Source organism: Lampris incognitus, chromosome 20 (assembly GCF_029633865.1).
Source record: "Lampris incognitus isolate fLamInc1 chromosome 20, fLamInc1.hap2, whole genome shotgun sequence".
Classification (NCBI taxonomy): domain Eukaryota; kingdom Metazoa; phylum Chordata; class Actinopteri; order Lampriformes; family Lampridae; genus Lampris; species Lampris incognitus.
Window position 1 is genome coordinate 7,971,286 of NC_079230.1, and position 15,101 is coordinate 7,986,386.

The window sequence follows — 15,101 nt, forward strand, 5'->3', positions numbered from 1 at the left end:
CTGAATTTGGTACACTAATGCAGCCCTCACCTCTTTGCCACAGTAGCTAGCCAGATACAAAATGGTTAAATTTGAGATTTCGTGTAATTTTGGTTTGTCACCAAAAATTGCTATATTATACAGACCAGGGGATCTGGATAAATATGAACATCCATCCATCCATCCATTATCCAAGCCGCTTATCCCAACTGGGGTCACGGGATGATGGAGCCTATCCCAACAGTCATTGGGCGGCAGGCAGGAAGACACCCTGGACAGGCCACCAGTCCATCACAGGGCCCGCCCACACACACACACACACACACACACACACCTACGGACAATTTAGTATGGCCAATTCCCCTGACCTACATGTCTTTGGACTGTGGGAGGAAACTCAGGCACCCAGAGGAAACCCGTGCAGACACAGGGAGAACATGCAAATTCCACACAGAGGATGACCCAGGAAAACCCCCAAGGTTGGAATACCCTGGGGCTCGAACCCAGGACCTTCTTGCTGTGAGGCGACCACACTAACCACTGCACCACTGTGAACACCTACACATACAGATAACCAATACAATCAAATACCAACCCAAGCATACTATACTTTCACTCAATGGTACTTTTCCACATCACCTAATGTCTGAACAGGCTGGTCTAATACACACTCTGCAGTCTTAAAACCACTGGAATCGGGGTCCGCGGTGGTGTAGCGGTCTAAGCATTGGCTTTGTGTCGATGCAGTTGCCCACTGGGGACCGGGGTTCGCGCCTCGGTCTTGTCAGATCTGACTATGGCCGGACTCGATGAAGCAGAAATAATTGGCAACGCTGTCTTCGGGAGGGGGGCGGAGTCGGCTTGTGTTCGTCACATGAATGCGTCTGTGTGTGTGTCGGAAAAAGTGGTTCGGCTTGGATTCGCCTTGTCACGGAAGTGGCGAGGCGTCTCCTTCGAGACTGCCGGCCGGAGAGATGCACTTGGCAAACACATGCAGTACGAGGGTGGGTGTTTGGATTAAAATAGGGAGCGATTGGCCACGAAATTGGGAGAAAAAAGGGAAAAATCAGAAATAAAAAAACCCCACTGGAATCGTTTCACAAACAAGCACTTAAACTAGACAAGAAGCCATTCAGTTTTCATCATTGCCATATTCTAAAGAAGTATAATCTGCTTAGCTGGGACAACCTCATCAGATACAAAAATATCTGCATAGTTTTTAAATTATGCAAGAATTAGCTCCTCTTCCTCCTCCTCCATCTGCCTTCATCAACTTAAAATCCAACACAAACATAGCTGCAGCCTGGGGGGGACTGCACATCCCACTCAAAAAACCGGCGCCAGGCTGTCTTTTGCATGACAGCGTCACATCAATGGAATGGAGTTCAGTACCACAATCAATCAGTGTCCCCAGCCTGTTATTAATTTCAGTGTAATGTGAAGAAATGGCTTCACGAGAACCAACAGTGTCAACGTTGTTTCTATCTAACTTCAACATAGATGCTCGGTGGTGACACAGTGGCCCAGTGGTTAGCACTGTTGCCTCACAGCAAGAAGGTCCTGGGTTCGAACCCCAGGCCACTCAGGTCCTTTCTGTGTGGAGTTTGGATGTTCTCCCCATGTCTGCGTAGGTTTCCTCCCACCATCAAAAAGACATGCATATTAGGGTTAATACTCCTGTCTGTGCCCCTGAGCAAGGCAATAGAAAGAAGAACTGGAGTTGGTCCCCGGGAGCTGCAGCTGCCCACTGCTCCTATACAGTAGGATGGGTTAAATGCAGAGAACACATTTCGCTGTATGTATGTACAATGACCAATAGTGTCTTCTTCTTCTGTACTCATACGGCACCTTTATTTCTTATTTTTTTTAGGAAGTTGTTCCTTATCTGATGTGAGGGGTCAAAGAACAGGATGTTGTATTACTGTAAAGCCCATTGAGGCACATCTGTAATTTGTGATAATGGGCTACACAAATAAAATTGACTTGACTGTATCACCTGCTATAGGATTTTGTCCATATATATACACTACCGTTCAAAAGTTTGGGATCACCCTAACAATTTCGTGTTTTCCATGAAAAGTCACACTTATTCACCACCATATGTTGTGAAATGAATAGAAAATAGAGTCAAGACATTGACAAGGTTAGAAATAATGATTTTTATTTGAAATAAGATTTTTTTTACATTAAACTTTGCTTTCGTTAAAGAATCCTCCATTTGCAGCAATTACAGCATTGCAGACCTTTGGCATTCTAGCTGTTAATTTGTTGAGGTAATCTGGAGAAATTGCACCCCACGCTTCCAGAAGCAGCTCCCACAAGTTGGATTGGTTGGATGGGCACTTCTTTGAGCAGATTGAGTTTCTGGAGCATCACATTTGTGGGGTCAATTAAACGCTCAAAATGGCCAGAAAAAGAGAACTTTCATCTGAAACTCGACAGTCTATTCTTGTTCTTAGAAATGAGGGCTATTCCATGCGAGAAATTGCTAAGAAATTGAAGATTTCCTACACCGGTGTATACTACTCCCTTCAGAGGACAGCACAAACAGGCTCTAACAGGTACTATTTAATGAAGATGCCAGTTGGGGACCTGTGAGGCGTCTGTTTCTCAAACTAGAGACTCTAATGTACTTATCTTCTTGTTCAGTTGTGCAACGCGGCCTCCCACTTCTTTTTCTACTCTGGTTAGAGCCTGTTTGTGCTGTCCTCTGAAGGGAGTAGTACACACCGGTGTAGGAAATCTTCAATTTCTTAGCAATTTCTCGCATGGAATAGCCTTCATTTCTAAGAACAAGAATAGACTGTCGAGTTTCAGATGAAAGTTCTCTTTTTCTGGCCATTTTGAGCGTTTAATTGACCCCACAAATGTGATGCTCCAGAAACTCAATCTGCTCAAAGAAGTGCCCATCCAACCAATCCAACTTGTGGGAGCTGCTTCTGGAAGCGTGGGGTGCAATTTCTCCAGATTACCTCAACAAATTAACAGCTAGAATGCCAAAGGTCTGCAATGCTGTAATTGCTGCAAATGGAGGATTCTTTGACGAAAGCAAAGTTTGATGTAAAAAAAATCTTATTTCAAATACAAATCATTATTTCTAACCTTGTCAATGTCTTGACTCTATTTTCTATTCATTTCACAACATATGGTGGTGAATAAGTGTGACTTTTCATGGAAAACACGAAATTGTTTGGGTGATCCCAAACTTTTGAACGGTAGTGTATATATGTATATATATATATATATAAGGCAGAGACCGTCCTTATGCTGTTAAGAGCCCCCACACTGTGGAACGTTCTTCCTGCTGAGCTAAGACGAACTAAGTCTTTAGCTTCTTTTAAATCTCGTCTTCAAACTTTTCTTTTTGTGCAAGCTTTTACAAATGTTTGATATTTTTTATTTTTTACTGTTTTTATTTCTACTCTTATGTGATCTTACTCTTATTCCTGCCTTGTCTGGTTTTATCTGGGTTTTTTTTGTGAAGCACTTTGTAACATTGTTTTAGAAAGGTGCTATAAAAATTAAATTATAATTATTTTATATATATATATAAAATCACAATGTCGTGTGTTTTAATTACCATTGTGCATGTTGTATTGTTTTTATTATTCTAGGATGGCCAACAACATCTGCCAATGAAAACTAGCCTTTTGGCTAACTCGTGCACATTTAAATTTTTTAGATGTTGATTAATGTGCATTGTCCCTTTTCAAATAATAAGATAAAGAATAGTACTTGGGTTCATTCTTGTTAATCCATTTCCATGATGCAAAGTGTGACTTGATAAAAATAATAAGAATTAAAACCTACATCAGGTGTATAGTATTTCTGCTATTTGCACACATACATGCATGTGTGTGTTTATATGTGTGAGTGTGCATACGCATACATACACCTGTAGGTATGTGTATGCATGTGTATGTATGCGTATGCATGTTGGTCAAAGGTGGCGTGTGAAATTGGGTTGTCTGAACACTTGCTACACACTCCCAATAACAACAGACACCAATGTTTTGTGGGTAGATGCAAAGCAATGATTTAGATAAGTTCCATACACAACATGTGCAGTAGCTCCTGCACATGTTGTGTATGGCTGTATGGAGCCATGCAAATGATGGAAAATACAGTAGTTCCAAGTTTGACCTCTGTCTAGTGTAGCTGCTGTACCTTATTGATAAACGCCCTGAGGGCAGCGAAGACATGTCTGAGGGAAGCCTCTGATTGGCCGACCTTAAGGAAGGTCAGGTAGACATCAAACACCTTCTTCATCAGGGGATTGTGACCATCACTGTCCAGCAGCTGGTTCTAAAACACAAACACACACACACAAATCAATGTTGGGTGACAGTTTCACATATTGTGTGTGTGTGTGTGTGTGTGTGTGTGTGTGTGTGAGTAGCATGCAGAATTCCAGCAACCTTAAAACTCTGAGTGAAGAGGGACAGGACATCCAGGACGGTGAGGCAGGCCTCGGTGGAGATGTTACCCTCCAGCAGTGCTTGATGGTGGAGCTCTGCCTCCGATGGACCCATTCCTAAGACAGGCACACCAATACACGCAAAGATAAGCACAGGCAGAGGCAGAGGGTGGAGGTCATGGCTTCACACTGCAGATTTCGGTGCATGAAATCATGATTAGCAGGGTCCACAAAGGCAGAACCTGTTAAAGAGCAGGCTCAGAAGGCTTCAACTTTACTACATCTGTACTCACTTATGGATTTTATCAAGCACACATGCAACTTAAAATGAGTCCATTAAAAGTGAGTAATAGTGCTGTGTGAAATGAGTGAATTTGAGTAATATATTGACATTATATATTGGGACCGTTAGGGTTGGGGTTCAGGTCAGGGTAAGTCATGAGCAGTGTACCTATATTGAGAGTGAGAGAGGCCTCCATAGTGCTGAACTGCTGGATCTTGGTCTGCATGAGGCTGGCTCGGTTGCAGCGCATGGCTGGCATGGTCTGAGACTTCCTGTCTGAGGAGAACAGCTTCGACACCCACATATCATGGCTCCTTGAAACACACACCAGATAAGGGTGGAATACATGCACACTTGAAAGACAGACTTTGGCTGTGCTCCTGTGAAATGTCCCACTTTCAGAATCAGACTTGGAATCACGTTTATTGGCACGTAGGTTTGCACAAATATGGAATTTGACTCCGGTTTCGTGGCTGTCTCAGTGTACTTAACAGAATAACAACACTGCAACACAACAAAGAAATGAAATTCCCATAACTTACCTCAAACAGCCACCTACTCTAATATGCACACACATTTTACAACTGTAACTGATTTACAATTAGTTGCAAATAAACGCCTGCAATTAGCAATCAGAGTAAGACCCAAATACTACTCATGTTGAATTAACTAAGTCAACATTGACCTGACGCCGAACTATTTGCTGGCAGACAGACAGAAAAAAAATGAGCAGTACACATCAGTTATAGAGACACTTATCTTACACACACAAGGACAGTCCTTAAACCAACCCAGCGGCATGTTCACGCGGTATTATATTATTATATTTATGGTTGTAACCTACACTAGAACGACCAAAGGCGGTCATTTTGACCGTTTTGGATTTTCAACGTTTAATAACTTTGTGGGGGGGAAAAGATACAGACCTGCCACTGCCCAAGTGCGCGTAAAATCGCACATATTTGCATTTAAAACGAGTTTTAGATCACTTGCACGGAAAAAAAAAGTTATAAGACCTGCGTAAAACGACGAGTTTCACGTTTTACAGGCCTTGTTACGTTTGTTGGATTAACAATATGTGTTTTCTGTTTTGCTTTTCAGGTCATATTTCCAACATGTCTGGTTACAGACGCATCCCCGACTACCACCGAGGCGCTGCAGTGCTGACAGGCGTTGGACTCCGGCGATTTTAAATTGCTTGAAAAATGGTATTAAAGTTGTTAAAATTTTTTAACTTTTGGTGTCAGTTAGTTTCATAACAGACATACTAACATATGCAATGCATTAATATCTCACTTGGGTATTTATCTTGACAGAATACAGAGTTTAAAACCCGTGGCGGTCGTTTCGTTCTAGTGGTTTTTAAAGTTCCGGTCGTTGTTTGGGGCTGTTTCAATGGTTATTTTCAGTTCTTTTCTCCATGTCACGTTTTATAGACCTTGTTGCGTTTGTTGGATTAGCAATGTATGTTTTCCATGTTGTCTGCGGGTAATATTTTCACTTTTTCAATTTTGCTATTCAAGTTCGACCATGTCTGAAGTTTAAATTGTTTTAAGAATTGTATTATATTTGTTAAAATGCTAATTTTGGTGTCCGTCGTTTCCTAACGGACATACTAACATATGCGATGCATTAATATCTCGACTGGGTATTTATCTTGACAGAATATAGAGTTTAAAAACCGGCGGTCATTTTGACCGCCCATGGTCGTTCTCGGTAGGAGCTAAATCCCGGTCGTTCTTGTTTAACCATCTAGCAATGTGAACCACAGATGCGAAGTGAGAGGAAGTGCTTCTCACACAGCCATACCTGCCTATGTTTCTCTTTCCAATGTAGCGGATCTGGAGCAGACATATCCTGGAGAGACAGTGCAGATGGGAGATAAGTGACACGACAGCCATCGACGACGCATTTCAGCGGTTAGTCTGCAGACCAGTGTGATCTGTGTTCTTTACACAAAACACTGACGATTGTATTAATAGCTGATTCGTTGTTAGCGCTTATTCATTCTTGGAAAAATACCCTTTCTTAGCTCCCATAAAAATGCACCTGAATAGATTCATGACCTTTTTAATTTCTTTGACTAGCAATGCTGGTTGTTAATCAACCTCACTGTTTTCGGGCACAGCGATTTCTTTTCTACCATTTATAAATGTTGGAACTTGGAAAACAGCATCTTACACTGAAAAATGAAATTGTGCTCACTTCACAAACAACAGCAGTTAATAGGTGACATCACATCCGACAAGTGACTTTATTAAAGGGTAATTCCGGTATTTATAGACCTGGGCCCTATTTTTCCATCATTTGGGGTCTCAATGGCTAATATGGATAATGTTTGTTTTTTGGAATTGGTCCAGTATTGAGTGAGAAAATTTGAGCCAGGAATGGGGCTACAATGTAATCAGTGGGGGCAATTGTGCCTGTCCACTAAAAGTGTTTGTTTTTGTTACTAACAGGCTCAGATTGTTATCATAAGTGTCTGATAACAATTATAGGAATGAGCCCTACAGAGATAAACCCTTTTCTCTACTTTTTGCTTCTTCTGGTCTCTGGCAATAGTCACCGGCTGCGATCGGCGATAGCCAGTTATGCATATGAAACTGATTATGGGTTTCATATGCATATGGACGCATATGAAACTGATCGTGGGTCATATGCAGCATATGAAACTGATCGCCGGTTTCATAAACTAATCGCCATCATTACACATCAGGATGTGATCCCAGAAAATTGAATCAATTCATCTGGACACAAAGTTTAGTAGGAGAAACGTTTCATCACTCATCCAATGACTTAGTCAGTCTCAGCAGACTGCAGGCTGTCCCCACCCTTATATACAGAACAGTTGCATAACGACCTTGCAGTCAGCTGAGACTGACAAAGTCACTTAGATGAGTGAAGAAACATAATCTTTGTGTCCAGATGAACTGATTTCAACGTTTTGGGATCACATGCTGATGTGTAATGACGGCGATTGGTTTATGAAACCAGCACTATGAATGCATATACATGCACATGCATATTGATATAAAATCGGCAATCATGCAACCGGTCGATGATTACTGCCAGCCAAGGAAGCTGGTTCACCCTCCTCTGCCTGTTGCCCCTCTCTCTCCTCGTCCTCTCTTCAATTTTCTAGGAGCTTCACCCGTATACCCTGGCTCAAATAAATATAGTTGGCCATTGAATTCAATTGTCTCATCCACATTGTCGAAATCAGCAACTGAATATTCAGCCACAACTTTAAAAATAAATTATTTCTAGCAGTTCCTCTATGATGCAGGATATGCACCCTCAAATGAAACGCCATCTCTGATAAGATTAGTCGTGACTTCTTCTTTTAGAAACAAACCACACCCCTGCATGCCAACAATACCAGCAGTAAAAGGGATGTTACAACAGAGACCGGAAGAAGCAAAACATAAAGAAAAAGGTCTATCTCTGTAGGGATCCATTCCATAATGTTATCAGACACTTATAATAACAATCTGAGCGTCCGGGTGGCGTGGCAGTCTATTCCATTGCCTACCAACATGGGGATCGTTGGTTTGAATCCCTGCGTTACCTCTGGCTTGATTGGGCGTACCTATAGACACAATTGGCCGTGTCTGTGGGCGGGAAGCCGGATGTAGGTATGTGTCCTGCTCACTGGCACTAGCGCCGCCTCTGGTAGGTCGGGGCGCCTGTTCAGGGCGGAGGGGGAACTGGGGGGGAATAGCGTGATCCTCCCATGCACTACGTCCCCCTGGTGAAACTCCTCACTGTCAGGTGAAAAGAAGCGGCTGGCGACTCCACATGTTTCGGAGGAGGCGTGTGGTAGTCTGCAGCCCTCCCCGGATCAGCGGAGGGGGTGGAGCAGCAACCGGGACGGCTCGTAAGAGGAGGGTAATTGGCCGGATACAATCGGGGAGAAAAAAAATCCAACCCCCCCCCCCCAAAAAAATAAGTAGTTTGTCCCTATAGTCATGTAGGCCCCAAATGACGGGAAAATAGGGCCCAGGTTTAAAAATACGGGAATTACCCTTTAAGGGTGGACAGGCCAAGAGAGTAGACAAACATAGGATTGAGCTAATCCAAAAGTCACAGTGTCTGTTGCTATGTAACGGGAAACATGCAGTTACTGAGCAGGACATCATGTTCTGTTGTCTTGTACTCACTCCAGCAGATTGAGGAAGGTCAATATGTCTTGAGGGCTGACTTTATTCCAGTAGGCCAGCAGAGTATCTGAGGACAAATACACACAGACGCAGGTAATTATTAAGGGAAACACTTGAAGTGTGTGCACGCACACACACACACACAGTAGTAAGGAATGAATGGTAAATGGACTGCATTTATATGGCGCTTTTCTAGTCTACCGACCACTCAAAGTGCACGCCTCACATTCACCCATTCACACACACATTCATACACTGATGGTGGAGGCTGCCATGCAAGGCGCCAACCTGCTCATCGGCAGCAGTTAAGGGTTCGGTGTCTTGCTCGAGGACACTTCGACACGCTCTCCGCAAGATTCGGGGATCGAACCAGTGACCTTCCCAATTACTAGACGACCCGCTCTACCTCCTGAGCCATGCCGCCCCATGTATCAAACAATGGTCTTGTCTATTTGTGACATATTAGCATTCAATGACTCACAATCTGCACGTGTATGCTCATGTGATCATGTGAATGGCACGGCATATTTGAGACTCCACTGACCATGCGCTGTGTGTGTGTGTGTGTGTGTGTGTGTGTGTGTGTGTGTGTGTGTGTGTGTGTGTGTGTGTGTGTGTGTGTGTGTGTGTGTGGTGCACTGACCTTCTGACAGGGTCTTGACAATGTGCAGGAAGCAGAGCAGGAGGCCCTTGATCTCATACTGGCCCAGTCTGCTGGCTGGGGGCAGAGTGCTGCTGCTCATGGTGGAGCCACGCCTTTGGAGCTGGGAGTACGCAGGCAGAGTGTACAACTGAGTGATAACACAGCTGTATTTGTTTTTCTCCAAAAGTTGAAAATCAAACCATTCAGAAAAAGAAAAAAAACGCAATGTGGAATGATTGATGTCATTTATGTTTTCATCTATGTCCTTCCATCACTAAAGGCTGACTGCAAATAGTGATATGCAATACACACTAAATGATCATTCATATTTTGCAGACATTTTGAAGAAAGTGATATTAGTTTGTAACTGTTTTTATATCACAAACATTAAAATTGACTGTCACTCATGTTTTGGCCACGCTGAACCAAGGGGCTGTGTGACATCATGAGTATTTTTTTTCATATGCTATCATTCCCACGATCTGAAAATCCCCATACTCAACACCAAGCCCTCCAGCAGTCATGCAGTGGTCCATGGAACCGAGCAGAAATACGCCTGTGTTGAGATGCTCTGCACAAAAAGCTATCACTATGTCTCCCTCTATACCCCTATCTATCTGGGCTAGGTGAACCCGGTCCCACACATGACAAAGGAAGGCAAGTTTAATCCGACTATTTTGTGTACTGCACAGAAATGATTGAAAATAAAAGCTGCCGTAACTGCCATTCCTTTCGCTCAGCCAAGGATAAAGAAGACGTTCCGCTCGTGTATAAGGCTGAACAGGACATGTGGGACACTGAGGGGGAATTAAAATGCCGCCACAGTGATTTGGACTTGAGCCCATGAATGGAGCAAGGCTGTTGTCTGTGCAGGGGTGAACTGAACTGGTAAGCCAAAATGCATGCACCATGTACGCCACTATGCACAAGTCTGTGTCGTGAGAAAGTTTCACTCCGTGGCGGGTTTCCACTCCTGTTGGCACACACGTGCATTAGGAGTCTCTGCTGCCGTGTGGCCCGCAATAGTCTCGTTTTCTTCATTTCAGTAGGCTGCTGTTCTCTTTCTTACTGCAATGAAATCTCTTCAGAAGGACTCGGCCCATGTGGATGTTGCCTGTAAAAGCTTTTCCAGCATTACGACTTCATGATAAATAGCCTAGCTCCAGAAGAGAATCTGGTTAGTTTTGTGAGTGCACACATAAATGCAACATCTATCTAGCCGAAGGTTTAATCTGGTGACATATTGTGATCTCCATTGTGGGTCCCTTGAATCAGAATCAGAAACACTTTGTCACTTCATTTCACATCATTTCCCCCAGCCCAAAGCAGTGCAACACAAAGACGAAAACATATCCAAAAACTACAAGAACACACATATCCAAACTAACACATATCGAAACTAAAAAAAAAAAAAAATCACTGTCCAGGAGAACAAATGCCACCCAGGTTGACTGTCAAAACTGCCGGTCTTCATGGGCTAGCAGTTAGCCTAGCCTGCCCCGCTTCCGCGTCCCATCAGGCCACCCTCAGTGTTTCCTCCTCGGGCGTAGCTCCGGTCAAGGCAGAGGTCCCTGGGCCCACAGGATGCAGCAGACCAAGCTTCCCCAGCCGATCCAACATCAGCTCTCCCAGCCAGACACCTTCGACACAGCTCCCCACACTCCACACGACACGAAAAACACAGTCAAGGCTAGGCGAGGCCGCTGCCAGACCGCCCTCGGTGTTATTGGAACTGCCGGTCTGCGTGGGCTAGCAGTTAGCTTAGCCTGCCCCGCTTCTGCATCCTGTCAGACCGCCCTCAGTGTTTCCTCTTCAGGCACAGCTCCAGGCAGGGCCGTGGCCCCTGGGCCCACAGGACGCAGCAGACCAAGCTCTCCCAGCCATCAAACGAAGACAAACTTAAGACACAGACGTGGACAAAGACACTGCATGGACGGTACTGGGTGAGGCCACCGCAAACATGAATTCGCGCCGCCATTCTCCCACACCAGCACTGGGTGAGGCCACCGCAAATGTGAATTCGTGCCGCCATCTTCCCACGCCGGTACTGGGTGAGGCCGCTGCAAACGTGAATTTGCGCCGTCATCTTCCCATATCCTGTGTACTTTTTTTGCTGTTCACCCTGTTTTTTTCCAATGTACCCTGTGTGAAAGTACTTGACTCTAATGGCAGTAGGTATAAAATGAGAAGGGGGGCAGCAGCCTACTGAAACAAAGAGAACGAGACGCAGCCTGCACAGTGATGGAGATTCTTCATGTGCATACAGATTAATGGGAGAGGTTAACTTTGGCAGGCAACATACATAGTGTATAGCATATGTTGCGGCACACATGCACACCAGTGTACCAGTTATGCCAACACAAGTATATGTGCCCACGTGCTTTGACCTATTGACCCACTAGAACCGCGGTTTGGTTCATGTTCAGTGGGATTTGTTAACAAGACAGATAATTGAAGTATAAACTGCCACAGTAATAAAAAGGCCTTTTCTTTTAACAATTGGTACTGGGGTAAAAGCATGATCTGAGCCATGCATGGGTACTTAAACACTGTGCCAGCTTCTGTGTGGGGTCTGTGGGGTTTCTCTCACCTCAATGCTGTCCGGGGTTCCTGGGTCCATTAGCAGAGAGCCTCTGGAGTCCTCTCTCCTCACCACATGGCCGTTCAGAGCCAGCAGGCCTGGGCCAACACAGCAGAAGGAGCGTTACAAATAAGCCTTCAGCTTAATATACAAACTCAGAGATCACTTCCTAAAAGCTTTACTACAACATTCTTCGTGTTTATTTAGCAGATGGTTAGTGCTTAAAAAGAAAAAAGAAAAAAAAGAGCCGTTTTTAAACTCTGTAATGAAGACAAAACAAAGACACATAGTGTCACTGATGAGAAGCGATAATCGTTGTCCGACTTGGTTGTGAGAGAATCGATACAGGATCCATCCAGCCATTATAGCGCGTGGGAGGCTCACGCTACTCCCCCCCAGTTCCCCCTCCCCTGCCCGAAGAGGCGCCCCGACCGACCAGAGGAAGCGCTAGTGCAGCGACCATGACACATATCCACATCCGGCTTCTCACCCGCAAACACGGCCAATTGTGTCTGTAGGGACGCCTGACCAAGTCGGAGGTAACACGGGCATTTGAACCGGCGATCCCCGCGTCGGTAGGCAAAGGAATAGACTGCCACGCCACCCGGATGACCCCGATGGCCCTTTTTCAGTTGAGTAGCTAACGCCACGAGTTGTGTACATCATATCCTGAGTGAACATCATGAAACAGATGCTTCTGCAGTGGTTCGAGACAGATGAAGTTAGCCCATCTGAATCATGTTTTTAGCCAACCGACAACCATGGAAATCAAGCCGACACACCGGAAACACTTTTAGCTAAAGGTTGATTTGTTGACGCTGTCAGACAGAGTGGTCAGCAACACTGGGGCTCTGCAGAGGACAGTCCTGTCTCCCTTCATTTTCACCCTCTACACCACAGACTTCAACTACCACACTGAGTCCTGCCATCTTCAGAAGTTCTCTGATGACTCTGCTGTAGTCGGACGCATCAGTAAGGGCGAGGAAGCTGAGTACAGGGCTGTGGTGGGAAACTCTGTCACAGGAGTGAGCGGAACCATCTGCAGCTCAATGTCACTTAAGACAAAAGAGCTGGATGTTGATCTGAGGAGGGACATGACACCAGTGACCCCGGTTTCCATTCAGGGGGTCAGTGTGGACACTGGAATACTGCAAATACCTGGGGGTGTATACAGACAATAAACTGGACTGGGCTAAGAACACCGATGCCCTCTTTAGGAAGGGACAGAGCTGCCTCTCCTTTTTGAGGAGGCTGAGGTCCTTCAACATCTGCCAGACAATGCTCAGGATGTGGTATGAGTCTGTGGTGGCCAGTGCTCTCCTGTTTGCTGTTGTGTGTTGGGGCAGCAGATTGGGGGTAGCGGAGGCAAACAGGCTCAATAAGCTGATCCGCAAGGCCGGTGATGTTGTGGGGGTGGAACTGGACTCTGGCGGTGGTTTCTGGGAGGAGGACGCTGTTGAAGTTGAGTGCCATCATGGACAATGTCTCCCAACCCACCCCATGACATGCTGGTCAGGCACAGCAGTACTTTTAGTGATGCTCATTCTGCACTACAGAGCACCACAGGAGGTCATTCCTGCCTGTGGCCATCACATTTTATAACTCCTCCCTCAGAGTGTCAGACAGTCTGAATCAATGGTCATTAGACTGGCCCTTCAACTTATTTTACCCTGTTGGTGTTTGTTTCGTAATACAGTATAGACAGGGTGTTATATGCTGGAGCATCGTGCACATATGTTTACATATTTTATTCTTTCTATTTCTTATTCTATGTTCTACTTCTATTTATTTCTATTTTTATTGTTATCTAGTATCTTGTTAGTTTTTCTTTACTAGAGCGTGAGTGTCTGTAATAGGACCCAATTTCCCTTCAGGGATGAATAAAGTATTTCTTCTTTTTTTGGGGGGGATTTTTCCCCCTTTTTCTCCCCAATCGTACTTGGCCAATTACCCCAGTCTTCCGAGCCATCCCGATCTCTACTCCACCCCCTCTGCCTATCCGGGGAGGGCTGCAGACTACCACATGTCTCCTCCGATACAGGTGAAGTTGCCAGCCGCTTCTTTTCACCTGACAGTGAGGAGTTTCACCAGGTGGACGTAGCGCATGGGAGGATCATGCTATTCCCCCTCCCCCCTGAACAGGCACCCCGACCAACCAGAGGAGGCGCTAGTGCGGTGACCAGGGCACATACCCTCATCCGGCTTCCCACCTGCCAACACAGCCAATTGTGTCTGTAGGGACGTCCGACCAAGCCGAAGGTAACACGGGGATTCGAACCGCCGATCCCTGTGTTGGTAGGCAACGGAATAGACCACCATGCTACCCGGACACCCCTAAGAATAAAGTATTTCTGGTTCTGATTTGTTTGAGCAGGTTAAAGGTGATAGAGCACATCTGACTTACATCTCTGGCAATGGCCTTTCTGTGAAATGTAACTCAAATTAAACCACATGGACCGCAGTGATAAAATACGACGGACAGACTAGTGGCTAGTGGTGGAGTTGCAGAAAAAATATATTCTATATCGTACTCATTTTCTTACCAACGATTATTATGTTAATAAAAACAAGTGAAAAAGCAAAATGTTTTAATGTCTCACAATAGTATACACAGATGAGCTCACTCGAAGACATTGCCATGGGATGGCAGCCCTGCCACGTGAGACAAACGTGACTACTTAATATCTCACAAACACTGTCCATCTGTTGTTCATTCTACCAATGTGTCTCCTCCGTAGTCTGATGCCATAGTCTGTAGGGAAGTGGTCTCTGTGGTGAAGGTAGATAAGCCATCAGCCAGAGGTGAACACAACCACATGTCTCTGAACTTACCATGATCTTTGTCGATAGCGGTGCTAGTTCTCTTGCTTTCTGCAGAGCTGGTAGATATCAAGTCATCTCTGGAGCCCTGGAAAAGCACAAGATGGATGAGCAGAGGACTGAGAGCGAGAGGCTTCTCTCCAAATGTAATCTGTTACAAATGAGACCCACTTGGGACACACAAACACCGGTATAACCAGCATTGCTTTAGTCAGGCA

At 45.0% G+C, this 15,101-nt stretch overlaps 1 protein-coding gene across 1 annotated transcript in view; it reads right to left on the reverse strand.

Annotated features, from left to right (window-relative positions):
* dock11 (dedicator of cytokinesis 11) overlaps positions 1 to 15,101 on the reverse strand; it is a 134,806-nt gene that overhangs the window by 51,159 nt on the left and 68,546 nt on the right. The window contains 8 exon segments of the mRNA XM_056300885.1: positions 4,147 to 4,284; positions 4,398 to 4,513; positions 4,848 to 4,993; positions 6,489 to 6,536; positions 8,840 to 8,906; positions 9,483 to 9,603; positions 12,073 to 12,161; positions 14,896 to 14,971. Of these exon segments, the coding sequence (XP_056156860.1) occupies positions 4,147 to 4,284; positions 4,398 to 4,513; positions 4,848 to 4,993; positions 6,489 to 6,536; positions 8,840 to 8,906; positions 9,483 to 9,603; positions 12,073 to 12,161; positions 14,896 to 14,971 (801 nt within the window).